General features: G+C 41.5%; 1 protein-coding gene across 4 annotated transcripts in view; it reads right to left on the bottom strand.

The window, feature by feature from the left end:
- PLCE1 (phospholipase C epsilon 1) overlaps positions 1-22,646 on the bottom strand; it is a 329,559-nt gene that overhangs the window by 21,282 nt on the left and 285,631 nt on the right. For all 4 annotated transcript variants that reach the window (XM_043597018.1, XM_043597014.1, XM_043597015.1 and 1 more), the window contains exons 21-27: positions 18,608-18,729; positions 17,579-17,696; positions 12,693-12,824; positions 9,588-9,878; positions 4,918-5,081; positions 3,381-3,642; positions 316-434 (exon numbers count right to left, since the gene is read on the bottom strand). In XM_043597018.1, the coding sequence (XP_043452953.1) occupies positions 316-434; positions 3,381-3,642; positions 4,918-5,081; positions 9,588-9,878; positions 12,693-12,824; positions 17,579-17,696; positions 18,608-18,729 (1,208 nt within the window). The remainder of the gene's footprint in view (positions 1-315; positions 435-3,380; positions 3,643-4,917; positions 5,082-9,587; positions 9,879-12,692; positions 12,825-17,578; positions 17,697-18,607; positions 18,730-22,646) is intronic.

The following is a 22,646-nucleotide window of genomic DNA, read 5'->3' as shown; positions in this document are numbered from 1 at the left end:
TATGGGCTTTGGCACTACAGTAACGGGTTTATAGCTGTGTGACCTAGATATACTTAGCTCTGACCTTCCTCATCTGTATGGAATGGAGAGGCTACCGTAGCTATTTCACAAAGTTACTGACAGGATTAACTGAATTAGTATAGTTGTAAAGTGCTTAGAAAGTGTCAAGTGCCAGCCATTACTGTTGTTGTCATTATTTCCATTGCTACCTAATTAATAACTCTAACTGACCAGGTTCCTGTGCCACAAGAAAGCCTATCTATCCCCAGTGTAGCGATCCCTGCAAATATGCTGAGTGAAATAGAACTTAGTTACCAAAGAGGCCGGCGTGGTGCTGCTGGAGGAATTTTCTTCCATCCTTCTACTGTTTATGAATAAACTAGAGATTTCCAAGACTTCGTTGTGGAGATTTCGCAGCTGAAGATGTCGATATCCTGGAATAATGCAGAATTGGGGAAAGCTCGTTAGCCATGCACTGCAGAGCTCTGCAAAGAAGGTAACCCTGGGAGGTCAATAAATGGTAGGCGGAAATCAGGTCTTCCGATGGGCAGGGAGTGGCAGTGGGCATGCAACCAGCAGACAGACACCTTTTCATCGAGACTGCTGCTCCTGGGGACAGTTTTGGGTCACCTTATGGTAACTAGCTTGTTCAGGTGCTATTTTTAACTTAGACTCAAGCAGAATATCTTAAACTCAAACAAAATACAGTAGGAAAATCTGATCATTTTGATATCATCTACAGTCACTGTTTTTCAAATATTCCCTCTTAGTGACAATGCAGTATTCTAACAACACGGAGTTGGGAAAGTAAGTTATGGCGTGACTGTTTGTACCAATATAACATGGAATAACGTGCAGCCAGTGAAAGTGCTAATAAAGATGCATAGCTACCAACAGAAAAAGTTGCTCACTACAGGGGCACCTGAGTGGCTCAATCGCTTAAGCATCCGACTTCGGCTCAGGTCATGATCTCACGGTCTGTGGGTTTGAGTCCTGTGTTGGGCTCTGTGCTGACAGCTCAGAGCCTGGAGCCTGCTTCGGATTCTGTGTCCCCCCCACTCTCTCCGCCCTCCCCCCTCCAAAATAAATAAACATCAAAAAATTTTTTTAAAAAAGTTGCTCACTACATACATTAGGAATGAAAACCAGTGAGATGCAAGACACTAAGATTAGTAGAAAGCCTATTTATTAAAAATATATATTATGTTATATGTCTATTACATATAATATGTAAATACATGGGCAGAGAAATAAAGCCTACAAAAGAAATATACCAAAAGTGATTATTTTGGAGAGATGGAAAATGGATAATTCAAAAGAAACGTTTTTGCTTCTCTGTGCTTTCTCATAATTCTGTAATAACTGTTATGAACTGAATTGTGTCCTCTCCAGATTCTCATGTTGAAGCTCTAACTCTCAGTACTTTGGAATGTGCCTGTATCTGAAGATGGGGCTTTTAAAAAAATTATTTATTTATTTACTTATTTTGAGAGAGAGAGAGAGAGAGAGAGAGAGAGAGAGAGAAACAGTGTGAGTGGGGGAGGGGCAGGCAGAGAGAGACAGAGAGAATCTCAAGCAGGTTCCTTGCTGTCAGCACACAGTCCAATTTGGGACTTGATCCCACGACCCTGGGATCATGGCCTGAGGTGAAATCAAGAGTTGGACACTCAACTGATTGAGCCACCCAGGCATCCCTGGAGATGGGTCTTTTAAAGAGGGTTAGGGCCCTCAATGAAGTCATAATGGGTGAGTAGGGTGAGCCCTAAGCCAATATGACCGGTGTCCTTATAAGAAGAGAGAGACACCAGGTGCCTGCACACAGTCTCAGGGACAACCACGTGAGGACACAGCGAGAAGGTGGCTGTCTGCCAGCCAAGGAGAGGGGCCTTGGGAGAAACCAACCCTGCCATCACCTCCATCTCCATTACTGTGAGAAAATAGATGTCTGCCGTTTAAGCCTCCAGTCTGTGGTGTTTTGTTTCAGCAACCCGAGCTGACTAGGGCAGTGGCTATGTGCTACTTGCACAGTGGAGAAGAAAAACAGGAAGAGAACAAAATGCAGGAGACTGTAATGTGTTCGTGGAAGTCAGAGTTCGGCGCTTTGAGTGTGGTGGTGGAAGAAGGCGCTAGCACCTTGGTACTCAAAGTAGACCAGTAGGGTCAGCATCCCTGGGAGCTTGTTAGAAATGCAGACTCTCAAGCCCCCGCACCCTCAGACCTACTGCATCAGAATCTGCATTTCACTACCACGAGTCCCAGGAGACCCTGACACGCATTTGAGGAGCAAGGTGCAGCCATGCCCACTGGACAACAAGCTGAAGTTCCATAAGTGCTTTGGCAAAGCCGAACCACATCAGGCCAACAGCTCTGGCCTTTACTCAGGATTCTCCATCTGCCCTGCTCTGCCCCCAACACCCACCTCCAGCTTCCAACACTGGACGTGCCATGAGAGCATCCCAGCCCTCCTTCTCTCAGGCTCCTTTCTTTTCCTTTTTTTATTAAAAAAATTTTTTTTAAGTTTATTTATTTTGAGAGTGAGAGAGAGAGAGAGAGAGAGAGAGAGAATATTCCAAGCAGGCTCTGCACTGTCAGCATGGAAACCAACGTGAGGCTCGAACCCACAAACGGTGAGCCAAAATCAACCAACTTAACCAACTGAGACACCCAGGTGCTTCACTTTTAAATTTTTTTAAAGTAAGCTCTACACCCAATGTGGGGTTTGAACTCAGGATCCTGAGATCAAGAGTCACATGCTGAGCCAGTCACTGACTGAGCCAGCTAGGCAGCACCTCCCAACCCCGGGCCCCTCTCCTAACGTCAGTCCTTGCTTTAAACACGCCAGGGGTGCAGCGGCTGCTACTGGGAAGGGGTGTGCAGGAATAGGAGCACAGCCACTCCTCCCCACACCAGCAGAGGGAGAGGACACACTCTATGGGATGTTGTCAACACCTCTGATTTTAGGATAATGTAAAAATCTCTTTTGAGATGTGATCAAACAGTGTTCAAATCTGTATCATTTCTTCATGCCTCTTATTATTTTTAATGTTTATTTATTTTTGAGAGAGAGAAAGAACAGAGTGCAATGTGGGGGAGGGGTAGAGAGAGATGGAGACAGAATCTGAAGCAGGCTCCAGGTTCTGAGCTGTCAGCACAGAACCCAATGCAGGGCTTGAACTCATGTATTGTGAGATCATGACCTGAGCCAGAGCTGGACGCTTAACTGACTGAGCCACCCAGGCGCCCCCTTTATGCCTCTTATTTTAACTTTGTACTATGGAAATTCCAAACATACACACAAGGAGAGAGAAGAACATCATGAACCCCAGGGCATCCATCACTTAGCTATTATAATTATTAGCATTTTGAGAATTTTGTTCTACCTCGTTTTAAAGCCTTGAGTGGGATGATTCTCTGAGCAGTTACAGCTGAGCTGTTGTTTTCCACAACGGCAAAACGAAGAAATACGAGATCTTCAAAGTGAACCCGGAAGAGAAACTGTTCATTCCACATGGGGTTCAGAGTGTTCCGGTGGATGGGCTTTGTGCGGAAATGGCAGCTGTCCAGGGGCATGCCCAGCACATCGACTTCGATACACGGGCTTCCTGTGCTGCTACTCGGGCACACGTTTTGACCAGAGACAATCTGAGGCAAGGAAAAAAGGATCAAAGTCACTGGAGACATGAAAGAAACAAAGCAACCTCTGTGCCTTACTGCTTCCCTCCACCAAGAAAGACAAAGAACATTCTGGAATGGAAGGGGTACATGGTTAACAAAGTTGCTAAAAAGAAACAAAAAGTGATTGTAATCAGGTAATCACATGACTGGAGTCATGTGAAAGCCTATTTTGTCAACAGCATTCACCTGACGATAACCTTTCAACTGTAAAAATGTTCAAAGATCTTCAAAAACCAAGCCATTAAGATGATTAAGTTTCTCAAGGAGGCAGGAGGAAAGGAGACCGTACACAATCTGAGAAATGGTTACTAACATTCTGTTCAAAACGTTTATATTTGATATACCTCAAATCTTTTTCTTCAACAGTTCGTTTTGGACCAAGTCACAGGGAATGTTGTTAAAAATTAATCCATAGCCTTCTGTAAGTAGATGGAATTATACTCGAGTCCAGCTGAAATGGTCAAACAGAAAGGGGCTGCTGCCCTAGTCTTCAGGAGAGAGAAAAACCGTGTGGGAGGTGGAAGGTCTGTGAGTCGGCTCTCCCAGGGCTCTGAGGTGTCATGAGCAGAGGCTGTTTGGCATTCTTTGTTTGCAGCAAGTCAGACCAAATATGATAATGGAGAGAAGAGGTAACTTTCTCCCTTTCTGTCTTTCCTATCACCATCCAGTGGTGGTCTCTCTATCAGCTGAGTGGGAGTGAAAGAACAGGGAATAAGGTTGGGTGATGAGCTACTGGGGCTGAGTTGTTAGGGGCAGCATGTGGAGTTCTGACAATTAGGTAGTTAAAGGAGTAAAGGAGTAAGGAGAAGCCCAGGAGTGATAAAGGTTAAGCTGTAAGGAGGAAAGATATGTAGTTGCTTCATATATTGATGCCTGTCTGATCTTACGAGAACTTGTCAGAGTGTAAGACGACCTGCTCTAACCAGGAGCTCAACTTTTATGGGATCCATGCACAGTTATGATTCCTGGGGCCTGGAGGACAGAATTCCTATCATCAGTTTGCAGGTGAAGCAGGGACCTCATAACCCCACCTACTGACTCTGGCAAATAGAGGGCCTGGTGACAGCATACATAAACCATAGCCACTGCTTCCTGAGAGGATGAAAAAATGCTTTGGGGAACTAAATCTGCATGAACAAAATGGTGATACGAAACCTTTGTAAGGCCTTGAATTCAAAACCAGTTCATATTCATGAAGGCTTACAGACCTTACTATATTCTGACAACTGGGGCCATACTTACAGTTAAGGAGTAGATGGCAGGCTCCATGTTGTCCAGATCTCTTTCTAAGGGAGAGAACTTCTGATACATGGGACAGTTCTTGTCCCACAGAACTGGGGGTTTCAAAACATAACCACACCCACCGTTGGCTTCAAACATGGCAGCATTTAAGTGTAAAGGGAGATCTGCAAAATAAAGTCAATATTGTTTGGCTCATGTGTCATCCTATACATTTACTTTAAAGTTCAAAAGAAATCTGCATCAATTTCCCCTAAGCTGAAGTATGAAGAAGAGATAGCCACCCATTCATTGCATAGACTGACTACCTACTCTGTGCCAGGTAGTGTTATGCATCCAGGATATAGCTGCTAACAAGACTTGAAATCTGTCTTCATGGAGCTCATGCTCCATCCCATGTTCTGCCACCTAAAAACTCTTATAAATAAAAATTCACAACATCCATCCAGAAAAATTTTTGAATACCTCATTTTATACTGAACTTTAGAAAAAAAAGGATTGTCTGATCCCCAATGCTAAGCCATGCAGACAATTGTGTGAACAATTCTTCCTTTTTCAAATATAAGATAAAATCTTAATAATACAAGAAAGGCTAGGAGAATAGCCAGAAAAACATACCTTGTCTTTGAATTTCTATTTCAACCCATAAATTGCTATGCTTCTACCTCTTTTTTTAAATTAAAACAATTTTTTATATTTATTTATTTTTGAGAGACAGAGAAACAGAGCACGAGTTGGGGAGGGGCAGAGAGAGAGACACGGAATCCCAAGCAGGCTCCAGGAGCCCAGTATAGGGTTCGAACTATGAACCATGAGATCATGACCTGAGCTGAAGTCAGATGTTTACCCGACTGAGCCACCCAGATGTCCCTCTACCTCTTTTTTAAAAATGGTGGTTCAATAGGAAACAAACCATTATCACATGTGATTCACATCATATCCACAGTCTCCTCAATCACAAATGCTGGGAACTTTTACAACAGTCTTTTGTGGCCAAAATTTATTTGGCACAGGTCTTTGGTGAACGATCGGATCCCTGCACACTCAAATGCTCATCTGATGGCACAAGTCTGCATAAAAGTTGCCCAAATGAGCAAAAAGTTTACGAGACACACCTGACAAATGTTCCCTCTGCTAGATTCCTCCCATGTGCAGAGTGAACTTTGCTACATGGACCAACATCAAGGAAAAGTGTGGTAAGCACCGTGGAGCGATAAGAAGTTGGCCTTTACTGGTGTGGGGGGGAGCTGGCCAGGGTCATGTACAGGAATTCTGGGGGGAAGATGTCTTAGACACATGAGAGCTCCTGGGGCCTCAGCCTGCTTATCTACAAAATTAGCACACTGGACCCCTCCTCTCAGGCCCATCCAGTCCCCATGTGATTAATTCACTGAGGCTACAGAGGGAAGCAAACTAGCCCACGCAGTTGGTAAATGTGAAATGGATAAATATGACTAACAAAATTAGAGCAGCTCACACTGCACCCTTCCCATGCACTAGCACCTGTTCTAAGCACTTTGGGTACACCAGTGCCTCCATAACCCATGAGGTGGTTTATTGCCTTATTTTAGTATTTTCATTTTTAGAGATGAGGAAACTGAGGCATAAGATACGACAAAACCCAAGGCACATGGCTAGAAAGTGGTGAATGCTAGTGTTCAAACTCAGACAGCCTGACCCATCTTAACTACCGAACCGCGTAATGTATATTATCTTAACTACCCAGTCTTAACTGCTGGAGCCATATAACGTATGCCTCATGGGGGTGTCATAAAGATAAATGAGACAAGGGGCACCTAGGTGGCTCAGATGGTTAAGTGTCCAACTTCGGCTCCGGTCATGATCTAGTGGTTCATGAGTTTGAGCCCCGCGTTGGGCTCTGTGCTGATAGCTCAGAGCCTGGAGCCTGTTTGGGATTCTGTGTCTCCCTTTCTATCTGCCCCTCCCCCACTCGTACTCTCCCTCTCTCTCAAAAATAAATAAAACATTAAAAAAATTTAAAAAAATGAGATAATGTGTAAAGGTCCCTACCCCAGCATCTGGCACATAGAAGGTGCTCAATAAATTAAAATATTAAATTATATCATGATGTCAACACCCATTTGGGTTTGAAGTCTGATTCCATTAGCAATGTATCTATCCTTGCAGCTTTTCAAAACTTGTATTCTCCTTTTTGTTTGTTTTAAGTAGGCTCCACACCCAACGTGGGGCTCACACTCACAACCCCAAGATCAAGTCACACACCGACTGAGCCAGCCAGGCAGCCTGCTTTCCCAAACTTTAAAGCACTTTTTCTTAACTAAAATCTCACTTGGCGATCCCATACGTAAAACAGATCCGCGTGGAGCTGCTTTGTTAGAATAAAGGCGGGGCCTCCAATCTAGTTCTCCCACTGCCCCCTAGGGCTGGTCTCAGAACTTCATCTAGAGCTGTAATTTTAAAAACTCCTGTATCCATTAAGTGAAACAGTGTGCCTGAATCTGTGTAACCCCATCATCCCTCTCAGTCAATGAGGGTGATGGCATTGATGTGGGAGAGAGGAAAAGCCTGCAGGGGTGAGTGGAGGCCCACCAGCAGCCTCAGTGTGTGTTTCAGAGCGCGAGGTGGGTCAAGGAGGGGCAAGTCCCGGGTCCCCCTCAGCCACGGCTCCCTTTGCCATCAGTGGAGCCAGGATGTCTGCGGCAGCCTTGGCGCTTCAGGAAGAAGGACACATCCCAAACCAGATGCGTTTTCATTTCCTTGAGAAAACCACTTTGCTAGTTATTTCAGTTGACTTAAATATTTCAGTGTTATAACAACCGAGGGGACCAGTGGACACAGGGCTAAGGACAGGGCCAGAGATGTGAACCCACAAGCCACTTGGGACGGATTGAAGAGAAATTTTTACAACTCTGAAGATATTTCATTATTATTTCCACTTGTGAGTCCAAATCATACTGTTTTCATAACTTATCAAAAAACACTTATGATGGTTAATGTTCGTGGAATGTTTTCTATGTGCCAAGCACTGCGTTTGGTATGGTACTTCACTTGTGCCGACTTACTTAATATCAATTGAAAGAAACAAATATTAAAGGGCACAAAAATATGACTGATGTCTCTGACCATACATCTGTGGGGTCAGCCACAAGTAGACACTGTTGGCACCTGTGCAAGGTTGCTAGGTGGTCCCAGGGCAAAGGCTGGGGTTTAACCTTGGCTGAAGACAGGGCTATGCTTTGGTTGATGGGTCAGCACAGCTAGCTGGGATCTGATTCAGTGCTCGTGAGAGGAACGAGAATGTTGCTTGACTATTTCAAGCAACCAGGAGAGACTGGTTTTCCAGTGAGCTTCTAGGAAACATTCTTCCTCTATTTTGTCTTCGTCTTCTGCAGCTCCCTTCTTTCCCCCATAACCAAGTGGAGACAAAACACTTTACCCTCTGAACTCCCAGAGTCCTTGTATCTATTATTATGAGTCATTCTGTAACCTTGAGCAAAGTAACTGCTCTGTGCCTTGGGGTTTGCTCATCTGAGAAATGGACATCATAAAGGGACCCCCCCTCTTAGGGTTGTGGCAGGGATTAAATGAGAGAATAGGGGTCAAGAATGCAGCGCGGTGCCTGGTACACAGTGAGCATGCCATAAACGGCAGCTGCTACTTGGAGTTTACTCCTCAGTTACTCTGTTAGGAGTCCCATTCACAGTGGAGAAACACACACACTACTATCTCTGTTCAGGTGGTTCACGTACTTGTTTTCCCCGTGGTAGCCATGCCTAGGGCACTGAACATTATTTATTTCAGTCTCAAAGGGAAGAGAAGAAGCTAAAATGCTTCTAACTTGCAAAGTGTTTGGGGCAACACTACTTTTTGACTGCAAGAACAAGAGCTTAGCAAGAGAACTTACTAAGGCATGTTAGGAAATCTCTGCCCCCAAACACCTTTAAAAGCAACTGGACAGAGTGCTGTCAAAAGGAGTCATAAGTTTAAAAAGTACTTTAAAAAGGCAGCAGGGGGGCACCTGGGTGGCTCAGACAGTTAAGCATCCAGCTCTGGGTTTTGGCTCAGGTCATGATCTCAGGGTTTCCTGAGTTCGAGCCCCATGTCAGGCTCTGCAATGACAGTGTGGAGCCTCCTTGGGATTCTCTCTCTTCCTCTCTCTCTGCCCCTCCCCGACTCATGCTGTCTCTGCCTCTCTCAAAATAAATAAACTTAAAAAAATTGAAAACAAGAAGGAGGCAGGAACAGAAGACCTTAAGGGGTCCCCTCATGGTCTTTATTGTCTTTTTTTTTTTTTGAGAGAGAGAGAGAGAATGAATGGGAGAGGGGCAGAGAGGAAGGGGAGAGAGAATCCCAAGCAGGCTCCATGCTGTCAGTGCAGGGCCTGACTCAGGACTTGAACTCACAAACTGTGAGATCATGACCAGAGCTGAAATCAAGGGTCAGACACTTAACCGACTCAGCCACCTGGGAGCCCCTTTATCTATCGTCTTAATCGAAACATCAAGGGCACAATTCAATATCAAATTCACTTCTGTTTTTGGTCATCTGTACTTTAACCCTCACATCGGTGTGCCCCAGTCTGGAGTCCTGTCCCTTCAAACAATCTTGTTTGCTGAACTATATTTACTGAAATAGAAGAGGCAGAGGAGAGAGGTGGGGAGGCACCCTTCCGGGTGAAGCGGGCCCATTACCATCTGTCTGGTAGTTGAGCGCCACGAGCTGTATCCCATGGAGCCAGAACATGAGGGGATTGGGGTTGGAGGAGTCGATGCGAGTGGCAGCCGGGTAAGTCCTCAGCAGCTGACAGGCGGTGTGCTGGATCAGTTTCTGAGAATACCTGCGACACAGACGTTTGGCGGCATTTTCATTCAGCGAGGAGATATGGTAACATTTGGGAGTTCTAATGATAGCGCTGAGGGATGTGGTTGGGTTGAGGGGGGAAGAAGATTCCTCCCAGGCCTGTCGCATTCCTTCACAGGAACCTAAACCCCCCAAAAGATTAGCCTCAGATTAGTGCAGAAAACTTTAAATATTTTAGAAAGATAAAACCTGAACAACATCCCCGCAGGCAATCATAACACATAATACATTGGAGTACATCTTGTCTTTTCCTCGTGAGTTAGTCTACAACCTTGAAACAAAATGAGAGCTATTGAGTTTTAAGATGACTGTGGCCACACCAATTTAAATCAAAAGCCTGAAAGTCCTTGCCTATGTACCTCATGTATTCTGTGGATACATTTGCACAAAGGCACAATGTATGCCCAAGGGTGTTTGTTATTTAAAAACAAAACAAAACCCAAAAACTCCAAAACCACCACCATCACCACCACCACCACAATCCAGGAAGCAATCTAAATGTTCTACCAGTGAGGTAGTGATTAAATAAATGACAATATATCCACACAATGGAATAATACCACAGAGGCGCTAAGGACAATAAGGTAGACAAATGTATAGAAAGCCATGAGGAAAGTTACAGCAAGTATAGAGGTTATACAAGTCTCCCTGATTTTAAACTCTACTACAAAGTATAGTAATCAAAACAATATGGTACTGGCATAAAAATAGACACATAGATCAATGGAACAGAATAGAGAGCCCAGAAATAAGCCCACATATTATGGCCCTTTAATTTATGACAAAGGAGCCAAGAATACACAATAGGGAAAGGATCATCTCTTCAATAAATTGTGTTGGGAAAACTGGATGGCCACAAGCAAAAGAATGAAACTAGACCACTGTCTTACACCATACACAAAGAATTAACTTGAAATGGATTAAAGACTTGAATGTAAGACCTGAAAATACACAACTCTTAAAAGAAAACAAAGGCAGTGAGCTTCCTGACGTTAGTCGTGCGTGGCCTTGAATTCCTGGGTCTGACTCCAACATTAAAGGCAACAAAAGGAGAAGTAAACAAGTGGGACTACATCAAACTGAAGTGCTTCTGCATAGCAAAGCAAGCCATCAATAAAAAGAAAAGGCAACCTACTGAATAGGAGGAAATATTTGCAAATCTTTTATTCAAATATCTAAATGTGTTATATCTAAAGTGTATATAGAACTCAAATAACTCAAAAGCTAAACAACCAATTTCATTAACAAATGGGCAGAAGATTGAAGCAGACATTTTTCCAAAGAAGATCTATAGATGGCCAACAAGCACATGAGATGAGCGATGTCAGTAATCACCACGGAAATGCAACCCAAACCACAGCGAGATACCACTTCACGCCTGTCAGAAAGGCTAGTATCAAAAAGACAAGAAATAACAGCAGTGGGAGAGTAAACAGTGGAGAAAGGGAACACTCGTGCACTGTTAGTGGGAGAAAGCTGGTGCAGCCACTGTGGAAAACAGTACGGAACTTCCTCAAAAAATTAAAGATAGAAATACCATATGATCCAGCTATATTGTTTCTGGGTATTTATCTGAAGAAAATAAAAACATTAATTCAAAAGGATATATGTACCCCAGTGTTCACTGCACCATTATTTACAATAGCCAAGATACGGAAACAACCTAAATGTCCAGTCCATTGAAGGATGAAGGATGAATGGATAAGGGAAACATAATATATATATATATACATATATACACACATGTGTGTATATACACATGTGCACACACATGTATGTATATGTACACATGCATGTATATGTATATACACACATATGTACACACACGTGTATATATATGTACACACATGTGTATATACATATACATACATGTGTATATACATATACATGCATATGTTTATGTATATATACACACATATGTATATATGTATACATATATGTATATATACATATGTGTGTGTATGTGTGTGTATATATATATGTATATATATGTGTGTATATATATATATATATATATATATATATCATGGAATACTACTCAGCCATAAAAATTAAGGAAATCCTGCCATTTGTAACAACATGGATGGATTTTGAAGGTATGATAATACTTACTGAAATAAGAGAAAGACAAATACCACATGATTTCGCTTACACGTGGAATATAACAAAACAAAACAAACACATAAAACAAAGCAAAGCTCCCAGATACAGAGAACTGATTGGTAGTTATCAGAGGGGAAGGGGGTTGGGGGGCGGTGAAATGGGTGAAGGGGGTTAAGCGTACAGTGATGGATGATAACTAGATTTATTGTTAGGATCACTTTGTCGTGTATATTAAAGATCAAATTACTATGTTGTACACCTGAAACTAATATAATGTTATATACAAATTTTACCTAGAGAAAAAAATAGTTATCCAACTATGTTCAGTTATATCCGTTTGGATTATCTTAAAAAGAATCTTATTTTTCTTAAACAAAACACAATAAACTTAACAGTGATTACCTCTGGGGAGGAGAACTGGGACACTGAGAGTGGAAAGGAATTTTAATAATACTCCGAACTGTTTGAGTTTTTAACTATGAGAATTTATTACTTTCATAGTAAAAAGTAATTAGAAATAAAATGGATATATCTTCTGGAGTTATAAGGATGAAGAGCACAGTTCCAAGAACAACTAGAATGTTCCAAGGTGGCTCCAATTTTTACTTTTGAGGCAAACACTGTTAGAACGTCTTTAGTGAAACGTTATTTTTTAGGAAGTTAAGAGTGTAAATTCATAATTTAAATATATTGGTACCACACTTAATCTAACACTTCACATAAACATTCATGAAAAAAAAATTAAAAGTTCAAGGGAAGTGCTTAGACGGTCAAATATCAGAATCATCCGGCATGCAGAATCAGGCCAAAATATTACAAGAAGGTGACTTTACTTTTTCCAGATGCTTTGTTAAACGATGCTGTCTCCCCAGGGCTCATTCTGCCCGGATTGTTGCCAAAAATGGACTTCCTGCTTTTCCTTTCTTTTCCTCTGCTAGAGCCAGATGCATTTAGAGTTGACAGGCCTGTTCCCATAAAATGAAAATAAATAAGCCAAAAACTACAAGCAAGGAACTCGACATTTTCCATCCCTGTTACTGTTTATTTTGAAGTCCTACTACTCCCTGGCAGCCCCAGGACAGAAGACCTACTAGCATTTTTAGCACAGTTAATAAGAACGGGGAATGATAGCAAAGCTTTTCTCTCTGTAGACAAATGTGACCAGAACTGCATGATCATCACAAAATCACATACACAGACCCACTTGGATGTGCACCAGAAAGATTCTGAAAAGCTACATGAAAAGAAAGCACTCCAGTCAACATTTCTCAGAACCTGATTACTCAACTTGGAGAGATGAAAGACCGGTTAAAGCTGGAGCTTCAGCGGCACGTTGTCTAGGTTCAATTCTTGCCAGTATGAGGTTGCCTTAACATCTACCTTCTCCATTCCTCAGTTGCCTTACCTACAAAATGGGTGTGATAGGAGCTCGCTCCCAGGGTTAATCTGAAGGTCTGATGGGAAATACATTAGGATGATGATGATGTTTCCTGGCTTCTCTTTCTCACTCCCAGCCCTACTGTTGCCTGACCCTTCCTGCCTGGCACAGTGCCTGGTGTGCGGCAGGAACTTAATAGATATTTGCTGAATGAGAGAATGAATGCACACCGTGCTCCAGTGCAGGAAGAGTCATTTACAAGCTCCAATGAAGCCAGAGTCGCCTCCAAACCATTCCACTGTGTACAACTGTACCGTTAGAAAGTAATTCCTTCAGCTGAAGCAGCATTCAGGAGGTCCTCTTTGAGATGAAAATATACCTTCCAGGAACATCATCAGAGGAAACAGGGTAAGGTAGTGCTTAAGAATAGCACAGACTGGGGTGCCTGGGTGGCTCAGTCAGTTAAGCATCCGACTTCGACTCAGGTCACGATATCGCGGTCCGTGAGTTTGAGCCCCACCTCAGGCTCTGGGCTGACAGCTCAGAGCCTGGAGCCTGCTTTGGATTCTGTGTCTCCCTCTCTCTCTGACCCTCCCCCGTTCATGCTCTGTCTCTCTCTGTCTCAAAAATAAATAAACGTTAAAAAAAAAAAAAAGAATAGCACAGACTGAGGGGCGCCTGGATGGCTCAGTTGGCCAAGTGTCTGGCTTCAGCTCAGGTCAGGATCTCATGGTTTTTGAGTTCGAGGGCTGCGTCGGGCTCTGTGCTGACAGCTTAGAGACTGGAACCTGCTTCCGATTCTCTCTCTGCCCATCCCCTGCTTGTGCTCTGTCTCTCTCTCTCTCAAAAATAATTAAACATAAAAAAAAGAAAAGAAAAGACAAGCACAGACTTTGGGGTTGAAACCTCACACAAATTGTGCGACCTCACACAAATTACTTAACCTCTCTGCATCACTCCCTCCTCATCTGTAAAAGGGTCAAGGTGGTTAGGGTTGAATGAGATGATGGTATATATACATACTTAGTAGAGTGTCTTGGTCAGAGAAAGTGCTCAGTTCATAGCAGCTGTGGGCTTCTAAATTTTGTTTTCTCTTAAGTATCTGTAACCACAAAGATGCAACACAAACTTGGACTAGGAGGTTCTCATGCTTTATCTTAAAATGTTGTGTGAATTTTGCACTCTGCATCATGACAGAAAATGAAACTTAGGTTTTCTCCCAAGTATAACCGATGGGGGGGGGGCAGGGACAAGGAACTAGAGCAAGGGGCCTGTTCATTCTGGGGTTTTTGTACGCATCCTGGCACATGTCGAAGGGTATGTGGGCCCTTTTGTGAAGAGCCTGGTTGTTCTCTTGGGGTGAGGAAGCAAGAAAACAAGAGCTGGTGATCAAGAAAAGGGAAGGAATCTGGGGAGGCCCAGAGAACTAACTGATAGAGCAACAAAGAGCCTTCTCCTGCCCTATTGGCCCATTTAACAATGACAATGACAACAACTACTTCCAGAGAGCCAGTTCTTTCCTGGATAGCGTGTTAATCACATTCTATACTTTACTGCTGATTTTTACAACCATCCTGCAGGTTAGGACTGTGAAGCCTTTTTTTTTTTTTTTTTTTTTTTTTTTTTTTACGGATAAGGAATTGGAAGAGCCCTGCCACCAAAGCAGGTTCATGATCTTGGGGAAATTCATTTACTTTGGGGGAAGGTCACACCACATGATCTTTGTGGTGCCTCAATGCTCTGAAGATTTGTCTGCATACGTCTCCTTGGAAGGGACTTGGTGAAGGTGAGCTGCATTGAAATTGATAAGGTAGCAAACGCAAACAATATGTAGCAAAATAAACATTTTGTGGTATTTCCCCCATGAGCATTGAAATAAATCATAATACCAATACATATTTAGAAGCCATTATAACAATGATTCTGGCAACACAATGTTAAGTTTGAGAAAGGAAATAAATTTTGGGAGAGAAAAATGTAAGAGGTTTCAATTACTAAAAAAAAAAAAAAACTAAATGTAGCATACCTATAAAGAATGCGTGCTATATAAACACTTTAAAAAAAACACAACAGCATTCCTGGAATTTTAAACATAAGCCAAATAACCCCACGCTTAGCCTGCGCCTCAAGTAAGAAGCTGGACCCAATGACCTTCTGGCTCTCCCACAATGCTCTACTGCTACGAAACTTTCTTTCACAGTGACCTCAAATATCTTTGGGGATGGGTGCCCTTTAACCAGCGCTTGAGAAGAAAAGACAAAGCCGATGCAATGGTTTGGGTGTGGTGTCAGCAGAATTTACAAAGTACAAGAGACGCAGTGATTCTTGAGTGTGGGCGTCATTTGTGAACAGAGTGGTCCTCACGCTTGTTCCTGTCACAAAGGACATGCAGGCCATGAGGCTCCTTGACAGGAAAAGGGTTTTATTCTGTCATGAGAACAATGTCACCAGCTGCAAATATGATCCTATTGTACTTACGGGACAGAAAGTCACGATCTGTGAACTAAACCGAAGTAGCGAGGCTCTTATGTTTCCTCGAAATCTTTGATCGCTGCTTATTGATTGACATTCTCCTTGACAGAATTTGCTATCCGATAAGCAGCAGCAGTTGCCAAAAGTTTAAAAACAGTACGTGGGAGAAAACTTAAAGTTGAGAAAGTCCTATCTGTGATTTTTTTCCATGTGTGTGAAAAGACCACTATTATTTAATCTTTTAAAAGTTTATTTGTTTATTTATTTTGAGAGTCAGAGACTGTGCGAGTGAGGGAGGGGCAGAAAGTGAGGAAAGAGAGAGAGAATCCCAAGCAGGCTCCTAGCTGTCAGTGTTAAGCTCGACTTGGGGCTCGATCTCATGACCGTGAGATCACGACCTGAGCCAAAATCAAGAGTCATCATGATGCTTAACCGACTGAGCCACCCAGGGGTCCCTTACCTAATTTTTTAATACCCTAATACCTTTGTCCTGTTTGCAGGGCAGTGTGAGAAGTGAGGTTTAAGATATGCCTCTGGAGGCTGGGATCTGCGTTCATACACAGCATTGCCATTTTAACTTTCCTCTCCAGACCAAGTTTGTACACCCTGTTTCCCAACATTTTAGATGAATCTCCAGAATCAAGTTGCTGTCCTGTCCTTAGAAATTTTGTACGAGGGAATCCTGTTTTCATAGTATAAGGAGATGAATTTTTCTGACTTTCATATATTTATGGACTTTCCTGTTTTCCCTGCAGCCCCTGCTGCCCCACTTGTGGGACACTCAATTGTGTGAACACACTGAGAGCACACCCTAACAACAGGGGCAGGGTAGTGCAATGGTTAAGAGCAGGGCTTTGGAGATAGACAGGCTTCAGAATCATAGCTCTACCATTTATTAACTGAAATGCACATTTTGTGTGTATGGGGGCATGGTTTATCATCGTTAAGTTCACTGTACTTCTAGAAATGGCAAGTTGGGGAAACTTTCTCTCACTGAAATCCCACCCTTGGTCCTTGTGATTTGAGTGGAGCCTCACTACCCATCTTCAAAGATGAAGAATGTGCCATAGGACCTAGACTGTCAGAGCACTGCATTCTCTGGGCCACAGTGACTGACTGGTTCAGGGATGGGCAGAGGGCTTAATGGAAAACAATGAAACTGGTGCTGAAAGTTCTGGAAGAGACCCTCAGACTGAAGTTAATCTGGAAACATGTGGTGCTAGTCTGTTGCAGCCGCCTTGCAAGCACAAAGGTAATGCAGAGGAGGCAGAATGAGAAATGGGGAGAGAGAAGCCCTGGATCAAGCTGTACCTGAAACTTGAATATCCCTTCATTTTTTAATAGATGAGCCAATAAATTTCTTTTTTGCTTAAGTTAATTTCTACCACTTTTAAACAAAAGAATCTTACTGATAAACTTGGCAACCTTGGGGCAATTACTTCATATCTCTCAGATTTTGCTTTATTTAAAAATGGGGACAAACCCATCTACCTCAGAGAATTAATATGAAATCAATAACATGACATATATAAAATACTTAGCACAATTTCTGGTACTGAAGGGCTTAATAAATTTTAGCTATTAGATGTCATGAATATTATTATCATTATTATTAATTCTTATGAAAAGACATGATATCTTGAAAATAAACACTTTATGGTATTTTCGTTACCAACATCAAAGCTAATAATAATAATAATAAAAATAAAATAATAATAATAATAATAAATATTTAGAAACTAGTATAACAATGACTTTGGTAACACAATTTAGTTATTTTGAAAGCATTCACAATGTCCAATTAAATAAATAGCATATTTTTATCTTTTGGTATCTTTAGTTGTTATAGAAGATATTGCCTACTCTTACCTGGAAATTTTACTGCTTGACAATAGATGACAAGGTCAGAGAGCTCTGGTGCAATCTGTCTGCTTTCCTTTTTATTCTGAGGGAGATAAAATTCTTCTCCCAGTTCCATGTCATAAACCTAGAAGGGAAAAATAATGCCAGTTTACATGGAGAGTATATGCCGCCAACCTCTGAATCCCCAAGGCTTTATCTGTTCCTTTCTCATGTCATCAGTGCATTTCACATTGCTGTGTATCGTTCCATATAAACGTCCCAACACGCTTCCTAGAGTAAAAGCTTTCTGAGAGTAAGCTCTTCCTTCTCTTCCCCTGGGGCATAGTCCAGTGTCTTCAATGTGGAACAGTCAGTGCATATTTGTTGAATGACTAGGTGATTGAGGATGCGTCTTTTATGGCTCAAATTTTTGACATACCTTTTTATCTGGCTCTCTAACGGTGTCTCTGCGACTGTGTCTGTACATTTGCTCAGAGTCTACGTAGTGTGAGGCACTGGAAGGCAGGGTCTGGGTGTCTCATTTACATTTCTATTCTCTGCGTCATTCCTCTGTGAACACTTCACAGTCTGGGCCCTGTTCATCTGCTTGGTTATTCCAAACACTTTAAAAATTCTAGAAATTCCTTGAATGTGCCAGGCTGTCCTCCTGGCCTAAATATGTCCTGTTTTTGTTTGCTTGGCCAAATCTTTCTAACATTATCCTCCCTGATGCTCTGACAATGCTGTGTAATCACTGGTCTTTGTACTTATCTGTAAGCACTGTTTACCTATTTGTCTCCATCACTAAAGCACCTCCAGTGTCATCTCAGTGCCTGCCACACTGCACACCTTCCGCAGGTATTGGCTGGATGAACCAGTGACTAACCTTCTACAAATGGCAGGTGGGTGTCCCATAGCATCACCGTGTGGGCTTTGGCATCTAAGGGAAAGTGAGGGGAAAAGTGAAGGGAAGGGAGAGGGAGGGAGTGAAATTCTACCCGATACTGACAAGAGCACCATGGTCCAAGTGTAACTTAACAGAAGCCATTCACCCACCTTTCCTTTGTTGCAAGCAGAGTTATCTGCTTTCTTTATCCTCTTGGGGATTTCTTCATTATACTCAAACTGAAGCTTGTCATTACATGATTTATTTTCAGGTCTGTCTTCTAGAATGTTGTCTGAAAATAAGTTGGCAGGCTTCAGCAAACAAGAACCAAATGTTGCACTTCAGGGCTATGTTGACATCTTTGTAAAGATATCCAGTCACTTGGTGCTTATCTGTTAAGACTGAGGATCTGGCTACTATGTTACCAAAATGATGGCTTGGGGTATAATTTTTAAAATTTGTTAGATGTGGTATAGGATGTGTTTATTTTTAATTGAATGGACTCATTTACCAGTAGTTTTGGTACCATACAGACATCATTTAGTGAGAAGGCTCGTGTCTGTACAGATAATTAGGACTGTGCAAACCTTACAGAAAGCACCCTGTGCCAGAAGTTCTCGGTGCACAAGTTAGGGGAGGATTTAGTCGTGGAAGCACTTGTAGATGGTGCATATGTGAGTTAATCACTCTCACTTTAAAATAAGCTATTAGCTTCTTTTACCTCTAGAAATGCCAAAACCTGCAGGAAAAAGATACTGTTATCTGCAATGCATTTTTCACAATTCTACTTAACTGGAAAGTCAAACTTCCATAATTGCTTATGAACTTATTAAGCAAAACTCTTGAGGATAGAAATTAAAATATGTTTAAAAATATGTAAAGCATGACATATGATCTTTTACTTTGCTCTTGTTTTGGTATTTCTATCCAAGTCATCCAAAATGACTTTACGGGTGCCTAGATGGCTCAGTTGGCTGAGTTTCCGACTTCGGCTCAGGTCATGATCTCACGGTTCATGAGTTTGAGCCCCCTCATCGGGCTCTGTGCTCTCAGGGCAGAGCCTGCTTCGGATCCTCTGTCTCCCTCTCTCTCTGCCCCTCCCTCACTCACACATGAGCATTCTCTCTCTCAAAAATAAACAAACATTAAAAAAATGACTTTACAGGTGTTACACAATTATCCTCTTAAAATGAAAAACAAGAAAGCTCTCATTTCTCACCCAAGGTTCATTATCTCATCAGACCAAAAATGTTAAGAGCAAAATATTCTCATACCAAATAAGGGCCATGCAGGCTGCCAAGAAGTAAATGAGATCAATCATTTTATTACATTTTTACTCATATCAGTGTCACGATGTCATGCTAATTCAGGCCTAAGAAATTGGACACAGAATGCCGACATTCATGCAGTTAAAATGCCCAGTTCGAATGGCTTTACCTTCCTGACTGTTAGGAGCAGGAGAAGCGGTAAGGACATCTGCTATAGAAAAACAGAATCAGAAAGGGGATAAAAGTAAGGAAAATTAAGACAAAAAGACAGATAAATTGAACTAAGGTATGAAGCAAAGCATAAATAACAATAGCTTAGATTATAAGACAAACTAGACAAGAAATCTGTTGATTTAGTATTTTGACTGTTAGGGATATAAAGTCTAGCAATAAAAAAAAGACAAACATTGTTAATATTAATCATGCTGTCATAGTCACATTACATATTTTCAGTTACTGACTGTTGTTAACATTCCCAATCATGCACTATGTCAAATGGATAGAAATGGATTAATTTGTTAGAGTCATGCAGTCACTGCCACAGAACGTCTGCGTTAAGTTGCAGATTCAAATCTGCACCCTAGGGCTTGTTCAGAGCTAGTCAAGATAAACAGCAAGGTCAGAAGAAAATTAATCTCTATTTATCTAATGAAATTTGATTAAATAAATATTCACGAAGGACTTATTGGCCAAAAGGCAGAGTAGGAGTTTCTGAAACACAAGTGTCTCATGTGCAACTTCCTTTAGATCTTCTGGACTTAACTTTGTGGTGAGGAATCATCACATTTCTATGGCCCAAAGAGGCTTTCAACTAATTCTCTCATGTTATAGTCATGAAAACTGAGGACCAGAGCTGTCACAGAGGTAACCTGGGCCCCCCAAATTGTACAGATGAGCTCTTCACCTGGGACACCTCCGAAGGCAACACTCCCACAATTGCATGTGGAATTTTGAGAGCACATTTATTTCTCTGAGGGGACTGGTCACAGCTCTAATCTCCTTCCCAAAGGGACTCATCATTACAAGAAGCTGAGAAACCTTTGAGGTCCCCCATAGGAAGCTCCAAATGGTTCTACCCATGGCAGGCAGGTTTCTGCTGCCTTCTCATCTCAACTGGAGGATGAGAAGATGGTAGAGGCGAGTGCGTGAGGTACAGAGGTGAGTGAGGGCACAACTGAGAATGCAGGATTGACAGAGCATTTAACTGTGGCATGAGAGAGCCTCAACACGACATGTTTAAACCAGTCACAACAGGGGTGCCTGGGTGGCGCAGTCGGTTAAGCGTCCGACTTCAGCTCAGGTCACGATCTCGCGGTCCGTGAGTTCGAGCCCCGCGTCGGGCTCTGGGCTGATGGCTCAGAGCCTGGAGCCTGCTTCCTTTCTCTCTGCCCCTCCCCCGTTCATGCTCTGTCTCTCTCTGTCCCAAAAATAAATAAACGTTAAAAAAAAAAAATTTAAACCAGTCACAACATAACTATAAGGCCAGTTTGGGAATCTGCCAGTTGGAGGAATCTTTCAACGAAACGGGAAATATCCAGGTGGTGGCAGTGGCCTTCACAGATCATAGATGTTAGTGGTAGAATAAGGGGGAACATCACCCAACACCGAACAGAATCTTTTTGTTACACATCTGAGGGACCTAAGGCCTAGAATGGAGATAGGACATTGACTCGACGTCTCCTAGTTTACTGAGTCAGGACCTGGTGGGGTCCCCTTTTCACTTGTATCCCACCTCAGTACATATAGGTTTTTTTTTTTTCTTTTCATATAGGTTTTAAAAAAGCATGAAACTACCTTAGAAATTCAGTGGGATAGGGCTTAAATTTTACTCTCCCTAACTGAAATAAATAAATACCAGATCATTTTGTTATTTGCATTGTCAAAAATTCCTATAACAACACTAATAATTAAGAAAAGCCTTTCCTGGGGTGCCTGAGTGGCTGAGTCAGTTGAGTGTCTGACTCTTGATTTTGACTCAGGTCATGATCTCAGGTCAGGTTCGTGGGTTTAAGTCCTGCATCAGGCTCTGTGCTGGCAGTGTAGAGCCTGCTGGGAATTCTCTCTCTCTCTCTGCTCCTCCCCTGCTTGTGTTCTCTCTCAAAATAAATGAACTTAAAAAATATATATAAATATATATATTCATATTTTATATTAATATTAATTAATTAAATATATTATATATTTAAATATATTATATATATTTAATTTATTTAATTATTTATATTATATATTTAAATATATTACATACATTTAAACATATATATTAATTAATTAAATATATATTTATATATTTATATAAATATATATTTATATATTTACATATATTTATATAAATATTTATATATTTATATATAAATATATATTTATAAATATAAATATATATAAATAAAAATATATATATAAAATATAAAATATAAAAAAATATATATATGCCTTTCTTTTGTGTTCTGAAAAGTACAGAAAAAACATGGGAGTAATTTATGATAAAGAGTGAATATATCTTCCAGCAAATAAAGCTCTCACAGGGCATTTGACATCTGGATTGGTTGATCTCTTACGTGTGGTTTTCGTTTCTTATCTGAATAAATTTGTTCTTCTGAAACAACATCACCATAACTGTAATGGAAATCCATGGGGAAGAATAAGTCAATATAAGAATATTCATATTCCCACAACTATTCAGGAATAGGATACAAGAAATCATCTTGATTCCTTTTCATCTTCCTCTTCTTTCTACTTCCCCTTTAGAGTATAAGCTCCTCACATTAACTGATGGGATTTCAGTCAAGTAAATTTGGCTTTTAGTTGGTGGTATGAAGCAATCAACTATTACTAAGGACAAATATTAAATGGACATAGGCTAGTATTGTATTTGGGAGGCAAAAAGAGGCTGGGCTGTAACTGCTGGCCATGAAAGAGGCTCATGAAACAGGATATAACT

This window comes from Prionailurus bengalensis, chromosome D2 (assembly GCF_016509475.1).
Source record: "Prionailurus bengalensis isolate Pbe53 chromosome D2, Fcat_Pben_1.1_paternal_pri, whole genome shotgun sequence".
Taxonomy (NCBI): Eukaryota; Metazoa; Chordata; class Mammalia; order Carnivora; family Felidae; genus Prionailurus; species Prionailurus bengalensis.
Note: the sequence above shows the minus strand (reverse complement) of the source record. Positions and strands in the feature narration are given on the sequence as shown.